The sequence below is a fragment of the Lygodium microphyllum genome, chromosome 6 (assembly GCF_053477565.2).
Source record: "Lygodium microphyllum isolate KBCC chromosome 6, Lygodium_microphyllum_v1.1.10, whole genome shotgun sequence".
NCBI classification, from domain to species: Eukaryota; Viridiplantae; Streptophyta; class Polypodiopsida; order Schizaeales; family Lygodiaceae; genus Lygodium; species Lygodium microphyllum.
Window position 1 is genome coordinate 92,369,824 of NC_141140.1, and position 12,947 is coordinate 92,382,770.

The 12,947-nt window shown below is 38.8% G+C and overlaps 1 protein-coding gene across 2 annotated transcripts in view; it reads right to left on the minus strand.

Annotated features, from left to right (window-relative positions):
- Positions 1–1,192: 1,192 nt before the first annotated feature.
- LOC148034806 (Transducin/WD40 repeat-like superfamily protein) overlaps positions 1,193–12,947 on the minus strand; it is a 35,987-nt gene continuing 24,232 nt past the window's right edge. Inside the window, exon 2 of one of the 2 annotated variants that reach the window (XM_087679780.1) lies at positions 1,193–3,194. In XM_087679780.1, the coding sequence (XP_087535906.1) occupies positions 2,103–3,188 (1,086 nt within the window). In that variant the 5' untranslated portion in view covers positions 3,189–3,194 and the 3' untranslated portion in view covers positions 1,193–2,102. Of the gene's footprint in view, positions 3,211–12,947 lie in introns of both variants that reach the window. The other variant, XM_087679779.1, reaches the window with a different exon arrangement.

A 12,947-nucleotide genomic window follows, 5' to 3' on the forward strand; every position in this document is an offset into this window, starting at 1 on the left:
AGAGCCAATATTATGGAAGGAGCAATTATGTCAATGGGTTCACAACTTTGCTTTACACGCTTGGTGGAACCAAAGGAAAAGCTCATAACAAAAGTGTTTTCTACCAATAAAAAGATTAGATATGAATGTAAGGAAATTGTGACTAAACTACAAGAGGAAGTAAAAATAGAAAATGAAACAAAGGAGACAAATCAACACGCACATAGGAAAATCAAAAGGAGACAACCTAAACAAGGTATATCAAACACTAAACAAGGTATATCAAACACCTATCTTTTCAATACTCAATGAAGCTCTAATGGAAAAACAGATTGCATTCCATGCACATTTAGGTCACCTTGAAAAAATGCTTGCAACTTTAATGTAAAGAATGTGGTTTTGAAAGACTCGCTTACCAAACTGCTTAAACACTTCGTGAAACCAAAGGGAAAGCTCATAATATGAGTATCTTTCACCAATAGAAGGATTGAAGAACGTAAGGTAATTGTGACCAAACTACAAGAGGAAGTACAAAAGAACAAAGAAACAAAAAAGGAAACAAATCAAGTACATAAGGAAATCTAAACAAAGAGACAACCCAACAAGGCATAACAAACACCATCTTTTCTATAGTTAATGAGATCAATGCGAAAAAAGATTTGTGTTCCACGCACAATTAGAAGGCCATCTTCAAGCTATGTATGTGCGCACACATAGGTGCATACATACAAAAGACAGCCCGCTGTAAGTTAATTGTAACCAAACTACAAGAGCAAGTACAAAAGAACAAATGAACAGAAAAGGAAACAAATCAACAAGTACATAAGGAAATCTAAACAAGGAGACAACCCAACAAGACAAATCAACAAGTACATAAGGAAATCTAAACAAGGAGACAACCCAACAAGGCATGACAAACACCATCTTTTCCGTAGTTAATGAGATCAATGCAAAAACAGATTTGTGTTCCATGCACATTTAGAAGGCCACCTTCAAGCTATGTACGTGTGCACACATAGGTGCATACATACAAAAGACAGCCCGCGGGAGTGCTGCGAATAGACTTAAATCAAAAAATTACAAACAAGACAGATGAAGAAACAACTATATGATATACCTTTAGCACAAAAGTGAGCATAGCAAGGAAAATTTGTCTTAAATTTCATGATTAAATAGCCATATAGCTGAGCTATACAAGTAAATAAGTACATGCAAGCACACCTGTTTTTGAAGGACAAAAAGATCACCTTCCTCATAGACAGTGGAAAGAAAGCAAAGTTGCTAACACGTCTCATAGTGACAAACACTCGTTCCACCAACTTTTGGAGAGCAAGCTTCTAGGTATAAGCCATTTGAAGCTTTACATGCAGCAAGCAGACTATGATAGCCACCCTGCAATTTTTCTCAACAGACACTTTCCATGTCCAAAAAGACTGCCTTCCTCCTAAACAGAGTGGGGAGAAAGCAAAGTCCCTGACACATCTCACGGTGAAAGACCCATTCCACCAACTTTTGGAAAGCAAAGCTTTTAAGTATGTGCCATTTGAAGCTTTACATACAGCAAACAGATTATGATAGTCACCCTGCACGATGTTTTATTTTCTCAACGGACACTTATCATGTCCTAACAGTAACTGACCTGCTGGCAATATAAGTCAAGGCACGGTACCTGAAAGCTACCCACTTAATGAGAGATTCCTGTAATACTTTTCTAAGATTTAACAGTGGCACTTGAGCTGGACCACTCGACACCCTAGCTCTATACAAACGATATGTAACAGCTGCTCCAAAATGCCAGCCAGAATTGTGGACAAGAACTCAATCAACAATGGTTACAAATCTTGATGTTAGAGGACACAATTGGTTTTGTAATCATTTACCACACTACTTTAACAACCAATCCAGATGATACTTCTATTTTCTCACATTTTCAAGAGCACCGTCTACATGTCAAGGTTAAAGCATCATTTGCTCTGACACAACAGTCCTTTAAAATGCATCATACAATATCCAGCTCCCCTGATGATTCAAGAGCTCTTCCCAACGGCTACATTGTATATGTTGGAATAGCCCTCCCAAAAGGCACCAACTTCACTTGTATAGGATGTAACCTGCAAAATCTGTTAAAAAAGGGGGTGCGATTCAATCTCACCAAGGTAGATCTGCTTGTCATTGCTACAAGAACCAATGATGGGCTCCTTCGGGTGAAACACACACTCATTTACAGAACCAGCATGACCAGGAAGCTTATAAAGGATCCTCCTAGAAGTAGTATCCCAGATGTAAACCATACGATCAGCACTACCTGCTGTTACCTTACTTGCATCAGGAGACCAGCTGCACTTCAAAAGGTTTTTCTCAAAATTATGCTGATGCCCAGTGAGAATTTTCACGCATCGATTCTGAGGAGCATAAGGGCGCATGTCCCATATGCGTAGTGTGCAGTCCATTGAATTACTAAGGAGATAAGAACCATCTGGACTAAGCTCCATCCCAGTGATAGTATCAGTATGACCTTGAAGGTGCATCATAACCTCGTTCTTTCTCAGGTCCCAAACCTTGATTTCATTATCAATCCCACCAGTATAGATCTTGTCAGCTGCATCAGAAAAACCTACAGAGGTGATTTGATATTTGTCTGGAAGTGTTTGCACTGCACCACGATGACGGAGATCCCAAAGTTTGGCCGTCCCATCATCAGAACCACTCACCACTAGTGGTGGTCCTCTTCTTGATGGACAACAGCAATTAACAAAGGATGAATGCTCTGCCATTTTCTTCACCTGTCTTCCTGTCTCAGCATCCCATGCTCTCAGTGTCTTATCTGGACTGGCAGAGATAATCTTCAAACCATCTGTGGTCCAGTGAAGATCAAGTACTGCATTTCGATGCCCTTTCAACACCATAAAATTATCACATTCACCATGCACATGCCAAATAAAAATATCCTTATCATGTGAGCCGGATGCAATAACTTCTCCTTGGGGATGAAACTTCATCGAGTAGACAGCACCTTGATGACCAGTTAGAAGCATAATGGGAGACTGAAGGCTTGAGGTTCTTTTAATCCCATTTGTGACACCTGACATTCCATTTTGTTTCACAGGTTGAAGAGCTGCATTAAATGGTGTAATAGCATCAGTTTGCTGTCGCTTGGCAGGTGGCACAGGCACTAATGAATCTTCCGGTTCTCGCTTTGGACCAAGCATTGCAACCTACTCGAAAAAAAGGCTGCACATTCATGTTCAAATCATATCACTATGAAAGCTATATTAAAAAAAGATGAATCAAAATCAAAATCTATTACAGTGAATAGTGACCCATGCACAATTTCAAACTTTGTAACATGTTTTTGTATATTCTGATACTACCTTTAGAGTGATAATGCGCAACTATACTTGTGGCAAAACATCACCTAAACTTTTCAGTTCCTTTTGAAGAGTAATCTGTTGGAACAATGAAACTCGGGCTAGAATTTCGTTCTAACACGTAACACAACATAGGCACTATCAGCCAGGTGAAAAAAACAGTGTACAATTGTAAGAGCCACTAGGATCAAAGAGCTCCTAGGATCAAAGAGCTCATTTACAAAGGGACAATGAAACCAACCTTCCTCCTCGGATAGGGTGGTAAATCCCTGATTACAACTTAGTTACAGCAGCAAACAATAAATGCAAATCTGAAAATACAAATTTACCTACTGATCTTGGACAATGCACACCCAATTGGCCCCAACATTGGCACCCCTTTCGGTATTTCTTTAGCTTTATTGAAGAAAACGTTGATTTACAATGGGATTCTCCCAATCCCTTTTAGTATTTCAACTCCCCTTGCTGTCCGAAGTAACCAACAAGTCTTCAATCTATTTTGCCCCTTGATTCGGGCACTAAATTGGCCTTTACCCAATTCATAGACGATGGAAATGCCCCAAATTCAATGGCAGGCTAGTCCTCCACCTGAATTCAGCTGAAATTCACCTTCAGCCTTGTTGAATCCAAGTCTTGGAGCTTCCAATTTTTGGCACGCTTCCCAAGGCTGCTGTTAAACCCTAATTTCTGCTATAAATTAGTGTTTACAGCAAAGAAATTTGCAATTTCTCACCCTCCAATAGTCCAAATATTGAGATCTTCGGAGCAAGGTTGTGAAATGGCTAGGAGATGAGACGGAAAGCTGTAGAGAGAGAAAATTCAGAGTTTTGTTACGAAGAATGACTGAAAATCAGTCAAGTGCAGTTGCTGCCCTGCCACAACAGCATGTAGATGCAAAGAACTGAAGAAAATCAATCATTTACTACTGCTACCCTGCCTCAACAGCCTGTAGATGCTGTCTCCTGCTGTTGATTGGTCTTCTTTTGCCCTTGGCTACCAGCAGCCTCTCCTCCCTCTCTCTTGCAGGCTGAATTTATAGTAATGCCTCTCTCCAGTCTCTAAAGACGTTTTTCAATCTTGCATGGGCATATTTCACAAGTGGCAGCCTTCCCAAATGGTGTTTCCAGCATTTTCCATAATTAAAAATTAATTTTCAACCTTAAAATATTGAAAATTAATCTAATAATTATTTCGATACCTTGAAAAATAATCTGACTGGCCAATGATTAAATTGGCTAGGTAACTTCCATCCCCGAGTATCTCTGTGTCATCTTTGACCATCAGATTGGCATTAGGTAGTCACCAACTGACACTTATGGCCAAATGGATGACCTAGGCCAACAACTGGCACCCAATATCACCAATACCTGTGCGGCATAACTTATAGCAACTTTTGCCTTTGACATCCCGTGATTTCTTTGGGTCTCAAGCTCGTGAATTTACTTTAACCCGAGTTGCACCTCACATGTGCATCATTTACTTAATCATGTGATTAAAAATTAATCCACATATTAAGTGAGGTTTCAAAAATACATGTCCTCATGACAGACAACATGAGAGTATAAACACCACTAGAAGAAAAACTTGCATGACAAGAATGCTCCTATATTCAATTAAAAAAACTAAACCACCATGTTAAACTAAAAATTCATTTCATACTGATTAGCTCTTTAAAGCAGCCCCAAAACATGTAAATTACCAAAAGTCTCATTAAAAGAGGAGCGGTTCTAGAGAGTTTCTGGGTCCCACATGCAAAACCCTACTTTGACAAGATTTGTTTAAGAAAGTGCTCAAAAAAACAATAGTTAAATTGATATTTGATTTGGTGTTGCACAAATAGATGTGATAACTAATCAACCTTCTATACCTCTCAATGTTTGCAAATGCAAATATACCCTCAAAGGACAGCTTCACATTAACCTCTATAAGTGTAGATATCTCTTTGCACTCTATCATGTCAAATGCTTTCAAGGTCTCCCATACATACTTCTTCTGAGAGATTAAGATTTTTCATGACTCTTGCTAGATTTCAATCCCTAGACAATAGAGTAGCAAGTCCAAGTCTATCTCAAATCAGCAAGTGATCAGTTTATGATCAAATTATGCTCAGTTTTCAATGGTTTATATTTTGTTCCATGGACAACAACATATGTTATGATACCACTGATGTTTTAACCATGGTTTATGCTATGGTTTGGTTTTGCCAGATGAGTTGAGCTTATCAAAAATAGACATGTCACATGATAATCTGGCAATGTTTTTTAGATTCTTTGTGAGACTTATCTTATGATTGGCTAGTAATTTTCAACATGTGTTGGGCATATGGAATGGTTAAGCAGTAGTGCGCAATGATCTGTTAACTATGATGCCTTCTAGAAATTCAAGTCCACTATTTTTCTTTTGATGCATCTGCCAGTGCAATCGAGGACGATTGCAAGGATTTTAAGGGAGAGGGCTATCATGAAGACATGTATTTTTTGAAGTCTCACTTAACATGTGGATTAATTTTTAATCACATAGTTAGGTAAATATTACATACGTAATGTGTAACTAGGATTAAAGTAAATTTACGAGCCCAAGACCCAAGAAAATCATAAGATGTCAAAGGCAAAAGTTACTATAAGTTATGCCACACAAGTACTTAGTGAATCTGGTGCCAATTGTTGGCCTAGATCATTCATTTGGCCATAAGTGTCAGTTGGTGATACTAAAGAAGTGGGATTTAATGATACCTAAATCATAGGATATTAAAGGTAAAAGTTGCTATAAGTAACATTCATTTGGCCATAAGTGTCAGTTCATGGCACTAGAGAAGTGACGTTTAATGATACCTAACACCAATCTGATGGTCAAAGATGGTGCAGAGATACTCGGGAATGAAAGTTACCTAGCCAATTTAATTATTGACAAGTTAGAATTTTTTTTTAGCACCAAAATGATTTTTAGATTTATTTTCAGTATTTAAAGACTGAAAATTAATGTTTAATTATGGATAATGCTAGAAAAACCATTTGGAAAAGCTGCCACTTGTCAAAAATGCCCATGCAAGATTGAAAAACGTCTTTAGAGGCTTGAGAGAGGCATTTTAGTGTATTCAACTTGCAAGAGAGAGCGAGGAGATGCTGTTGGTCTGATCTACAGCCATTGAAGGACCTTCTGAGTCAGCCAAGGGCAGGAGAAAACCAATCAACAACAAGAGATAGCATCTACATGCTGTTGAGATAGGGCAACATCAATAAATGACAGATTCTTTTCAATTCTTCGCAAAGAAAGTCTGAATTTTCTCTCTCCTCAGCATTTTCTCTCATCTCCCAACCTTTACATAGCCTTGCTCCGAAGATTATAGCATTGAGATCACCAAAGGCTGAGAAATTTCAGATTTCTCTACTGTAAACCCCAATCTGCAACAAAAATTAGGATTTACAAGCAATCTCAAGAAGCGTGCCAAAAATTGGAAGCTCCAAGGCTTGGATTCAACAAGGCTAAAGCTATTTTCAATCAAATTCAAGTGGAGAAACCAGCAAATCAATGAATATGGGGCATTTTCCATCTCCATCAAAGTGGGTGAAGACTAATTGATTGCCCGAATCAAGAAGCAAATCTGATTAAAAACTTGCTGGTCATTTTGAACAGCAAGGGGAGTTGGAATACCGTAAGGGATTGGACAATCCCATTGTACATCAAGTTTTTCTTCAATTAGTTAAAGAAATACCAAAAGGGGCGCCAATTTTGGGGCCAACGAGGTGTCCATTGTCCAAGATTGTAAGTTAATTTGCATTTCTCAGTTTTGTAATAAATGTTGCCATTGTAACTAAGTTGTAATCAGAGAATTACCACCCATCCACAAAAGGAAGGTTGGTTTCAATATTACCACCGACACTTATTGGGCAAACTACTACCCTACGATCCAATTGGATACTAACTAACCAACAAAACCCAATCGGTATAACTTATCACAACTTTTGCCTTTGGCACCCACTGCATCCTCGAGGTCCTTGGCTTGTTACCATGAAATAACTACCATGTATATCACATGTGCTTACACAACCTTGCACGTTTAATTAGTAACTTGGTCAAATGTTAGCAGCAAGATTAAAGCGTCTCAAAATTTCACGTCCTCATGACACTAGCAGTCTATAAAACAGAGTTAGGGCTAAGTAGTAGGTAGCATATCTACTTATGGGAGTGTGGATCCTCCCAAAATACAATTTGGCTTATGGGACACATATATTATCTAGGAATGTGCCTCATTTAATAAAGAGCGAATCAGTTTGTAATGCATTTTTAGCTCCACAATCTTCAATGGGTATGTAAGACAACTATGCATCTCCAACTGACATCCGCTCATAAACATAATGGTAATAAACTTCTATGTACTTTGTGCAAGCATGGAACAATGGGTTCCATGCAATGGCCAAAGCACTCTAGCTCTAATTGTAGGTAAGTATTAGAGCCGTCTAGTGTACATGAAGATTGGCAAGTAACTTGCAAAGCCAAACACGGTCCACTGTGGTTATGAATGCTACTATGTACTTAGCCTCATAACTATTAGTAGCAATTGTAGTTTATTTCTTATAAAACCAAGAAACAAGAGATGTACCCAAGAAGAAGCAGTTGCCATTATGAAAGAGACATCTAGCCCAATCACTATTCAGATATCCATGCAAAGAGGGTGAAGTATCAGTCTTATAGAAAATGTCAAGATCCTAGGTGCCTTTAAGATATTGAAAGATACACTTCACTACTTGTCAATGAAGTATTAAAGGGCTGTGAATGAACATGCTCAACTGGGAGAGAGCAAACTGAAGATCAGGCCATGTGTGCCACAAATAGATCAAGCATCCAACAACCTACTCATATGAAGTAGTATCCAAGGATCCGCTACCATTATCAGAAGTGAATCTAAAACCAAGCTCCAAAGGAGTAAACACGTGCTTGCAATCCTTGGAACTAAAAGCACTGAAAAAGCTATTCAATACACTTGAATTGTGTCATGATGATGCCCCTCTCAATGGCGGCAAATTGAATGCCTAAGTAATAATAAAGTAAACCAAGATCTATCATGGCAAAGGTCTTAAATGTTGTAATTTATCTAGCATCGGTGTTGATCCAAGAGTGAAATAATTGCACGATTATTTGATAGAGAATTAATCAATCGATGCACAATAACTCAATACACAAAAGAGAGGCGATGTATTAATGAGAGAGAGAGAGAGAGAGAGAGTATACAACGCCGCAAGCGATCACAATGAATAAAGCCACACTTATGTGCTAATGAGGCACAATGTGTCTTTTTATAATAAAAAATTAAACCCTAATGGCTTAACCTAAGATGACTTCTACTTACCAAAGCAGATACACAAATCCTTTGTGCCCTTAAGGTATCTCATGATACCCTTCACTGCTTCCCAATGCTTTTTGCCAGGATATGCCATGTATCTGCTAACCGCTCCCACCGCAAATGCAATGTCAGGACGTGTAGCAACCATAGCATATATCAAGCTACCAACAACTGAAGCACAGGGTATCTTGGCTATTTCAGCATTCCCATCATCTGATATAGGGCTGTCATCTACACTAAGTTTCACATATCGAGGCAATGGTACACTGATAGCTTTCCCCCCTTCATAATGAAACATTGTTTGGTAATATACTATTGCTCTGACAGATAAAGAAGACCCTTTGATCTATCTCTAAGTATACGCATGCCAAGAATGTGATTTGCCTCGCCGAGATCTTTCATATCAAAGCTATTGTGTAGACTTTGTTTCAAGGAGTCCAAGGCATGAACATCCTTGCCTGCAATTAGCATGTTATCCGTATACAATACCAAGAGAATAAGACTGCATGCTTGCTATACAAGCAGTGATCAACTTGAGAACGATGAAATCCCTGAGATTGCATAAATGAATCAAATTTGTGATACCATTCGCGTGGTGCCTGCTTTAGCCCATAGAGACTTTTGTTGAGTTTACATACCATGTGCTCTTTTCCCTTTGCAACAAAACCATCAAGCTGCTGCATATAGATTTCCTCATGCAAATCACCATGTAAGAAGGCGGTTTTTACATCCATCTGTATGAGTTTCATGTCCTCAAATGCAACCAAGCCCAAGATGGTTCGCAAAGTAGTCATTTTAACTATGACTACAAGAGAAAAGATTTTATCAAAATCAATTCCATGTTCTTGCTTGTATCCTTTAGTAACCAAGCGTGCCTTGTACTTGGGCAAAGAACCAGAAGTGACTTTCATTTTGTAAACCCGTTTGCAGAGTAGCACTTTTTGTCCTTCTAGCAAAAGTACCAAATCCCAAGAGTCATTCTTCATGAGAGATTCCATCTCTAATAGCATTGCTCTTTGTCATTTCTTACTATCTTGTCTGTCCATTGCTTCCTGGAAGCATGATAGTTCACCACAATCTATTAACATGACATAATCAACCACATAGTTTACTCCATGAACAAATCTACTTGGCTGTTTTTGCACTCTGGTTAACCTACGGACCAAGTGGTCAAAATTTGTTGGTTGTTCAGCTTGTAAATCTGCATTAACATCTTGTTGTTTTGCAGGTACAGCTTGTTGTATAATTGGTCCAGGTTGTCCCAAGTGTACATGTTCTTGCTAAATTTGTGAGACATCATGGGCAAGATCTTGCTAATCGTTTATAGCATCATTCCCTACATTTTCAGAGACATTTTCAGCAGGTATTTGTTGTTGTCTAATGGGCATTCTTTGCTATCTTATTGGTACATCCTCCTGGAATACAACCCTTCTAACTTCCTATGTTCTTTCAGGCTGTTTGTGCATGTAATCTTCCCGGAAGATGACATCATTGCTGCGTACTACTTTTCTTTTCTCGAGATCCCATAATCTATACCCCATTTCACCTTCATCACCATATCCTAGGAAAATACATTTACAAGACTTTGACTCAAGTTTGCTGCATTCTTCCTTGCGTATGTGCACAAATTCCTCGCAGCCAAACACTTTCAAGTGTGCATACGAAGGTGGCTTGCCCGACCACGCTTCTTGGGAAACTCCCCCACCCAAGGACCTGTTTGGGGATCAATTAATCAAGTATACGGCTATCATAACAGCCTCTACCCAAAAACCATGGGGTAAAGCAATATGGGACAGCATTGTACGGACCTTGTCTTAAATGGTCCGATTTATACACTCTGCAACACCATTTTGGGACGGATTATGAGGAGCGGTAAGCTCCCTCTTAATCCCTTTGATATCACAAAAGTCTTGAAAGGCTTTGAACACATATTCCCCACCATTGTCAGAGCAAAGGCATTTTAATGTCTTGTTGATCTGATTTTCAGCAAGTGCCAGGAATTTTTTAAATTTATCCAAGGCCTCGTTTTTGCGACGGATTGGATAGACCCAAACTTTGCGTGTAGCATCATCAACAAAGGTAATAAAATACTTCTTCCCCCCTAAAGATAACCCTGGCATTTGACATATATCTGAATGTACTAACTCTAAGGGTGAAGACTTTAGAGATTTTTTATATGACGTTTGAGCATGTTTACCATAAATGCAATGATCACACTATTCAAAATCAGCATATCTCAAACACGGTAAGCAACCCAAATGAGAGAGCACTTTCATTCCAAATTGACTCATGTGTCCCAACCGGCTATGGCACTTGGCTGCTCAATTATGGCGACAACATGGTTACGCACACTAGATACATGCAAAGCATACAGAGTATCACTTTTGGACCCCTTGGCAACAATGCGGGAGCCCTTACATATTTTCCATTTTCTATCCCCAAAGGTGGTGTGATAGCCTTCATCATCTAGTTGCCTTGTGCTAATCAAGCTCTTCTTGAGCCGAGATACATGTCTCACATTATGCAAAACAAACATGGACCCATGGTGAAATTCCAATTTCACACTGCCAATACATGCAATTTTACATGCATAGTTATCTCCCAAGTGAACAACGCCACGTACATCACCATTGTAGTCAGAGAACCACTCATGATGTGGTGTGACATGAAAGGATGCACCTGAATCAAGTATTCAAGTATGAATATTATCCTCAAAATCTGCAATCAATGCACGTGCATCCAAAGAAGCTAGAAGTTCATCACCGTCACTATCATTATCTTGAGTGACTGCATTAACCTCTTCTATTTTCACATTGCTCTTTTTGGCATGCTGACTATCCTTGTTTTCAGCCTTGTTGGCTTCATTGTTTTTGTCTTTACCCTTCTCTTTTTTCAGCTAAAAGCAATCCCTTTTGTAGTGCCCCTTTTTGCCACAATGATGGCACTCCATATTCTTTCCACGAGATTTGTTGCGTACTCGGTTTTCAGAACTGCTCTTATGCTAAAATCTGCCTCTAGTGTATAATGCATTTGAAGACTTGTTTGCTGAGTTATTTTGCCTATTGAGTTCTTCCATCAGCAAAGAACTCTTCACATCAAAGTATAACAACTGAGCATTCGAATTACTCAAGGCTATCCTGAAAGTATCCCAACTTTTAGGTAGGGTCCATAGCAAGAAGGTAGCTTTGAACTCCTCATCAATATGAAAATCCAAAGCAATCAACTGACTGATAATTGAGTTAAACTCATTCAAATGTACAAACATGGCTGTACCCTCTTTCATGCGAAAGTCCATCAGTTTTTTCAGCCAATAAAACTTGCTAGCTGCACTTTTCTGAGCATACAATTCTTCAAGCCTTTGCCACATTGCATATGCTAAATTCAGCTTCAATGTTGAAGAGCAAGTTGTCTAGCACCGAGAGCTCAATGGTAGAGCGAGCAAGCTCATCCAAGTCATCCCACTTATCTTGTTCCATGTCTACTGGTTTGATTCCCTTTGTTTTGATGGGCTTTACATGTTTCTTCTGCACCAAGACATTATAGCATTGTTTCTGCCAGATTGCAAAATTATGGGCACCCTCAAGCTTCTTAGTGTGCAAAATATTACTGATGTCACTGTTTCCAGCCATAATTTGCAGTCCAAAATTGACTAACCAATCACCAAAAGGCAAGCCCAAATATGACACAAGTGACCACAATGCACAAGAGTACCAACCAGCAATGAAAATCCCAAGATTGCAGAAAATTTCAGATCTGCAAATGAATTTTCAGTAATAAAAAATGTCATTTGCTGCACTCCTCAAGCAATTTCTGACACAATTAGAGACAAGCCACCAGTTACATGTGAAATCCCCAAAATTTCACTGCAATTTCTGCTCCAAAAGCATTCCCAGGCACAAATTTGACAATTTGGGTTAAAATCCCCAAATTTTTTTAGGATAGTCTGTTCAAAATTGCATCAATTCAAGTACCTAAGTGCATATACCATGCAATTCTTGCACAAACTGATGAAATTCTGCAAAAGCCCCAAATTTCTCGGGTCCAATGTGCACAAATTTCACTGAAATTGAAGAAATTTCATTGAAATTTGAAGAGCCCCAAAATTTCACGAACAAATGTGCACTGATTTTGCAATTTCTGAGTCAGATTGTCCACTTTTGCATTAAAGTCCCCAAATCTAAGAAAAGCCCCAATTTTCTTGGGAAATTTTTGGCTTTGCTTTGCGTGTGAATACCCAATGAAGAAGAAAAAAAAAGGGG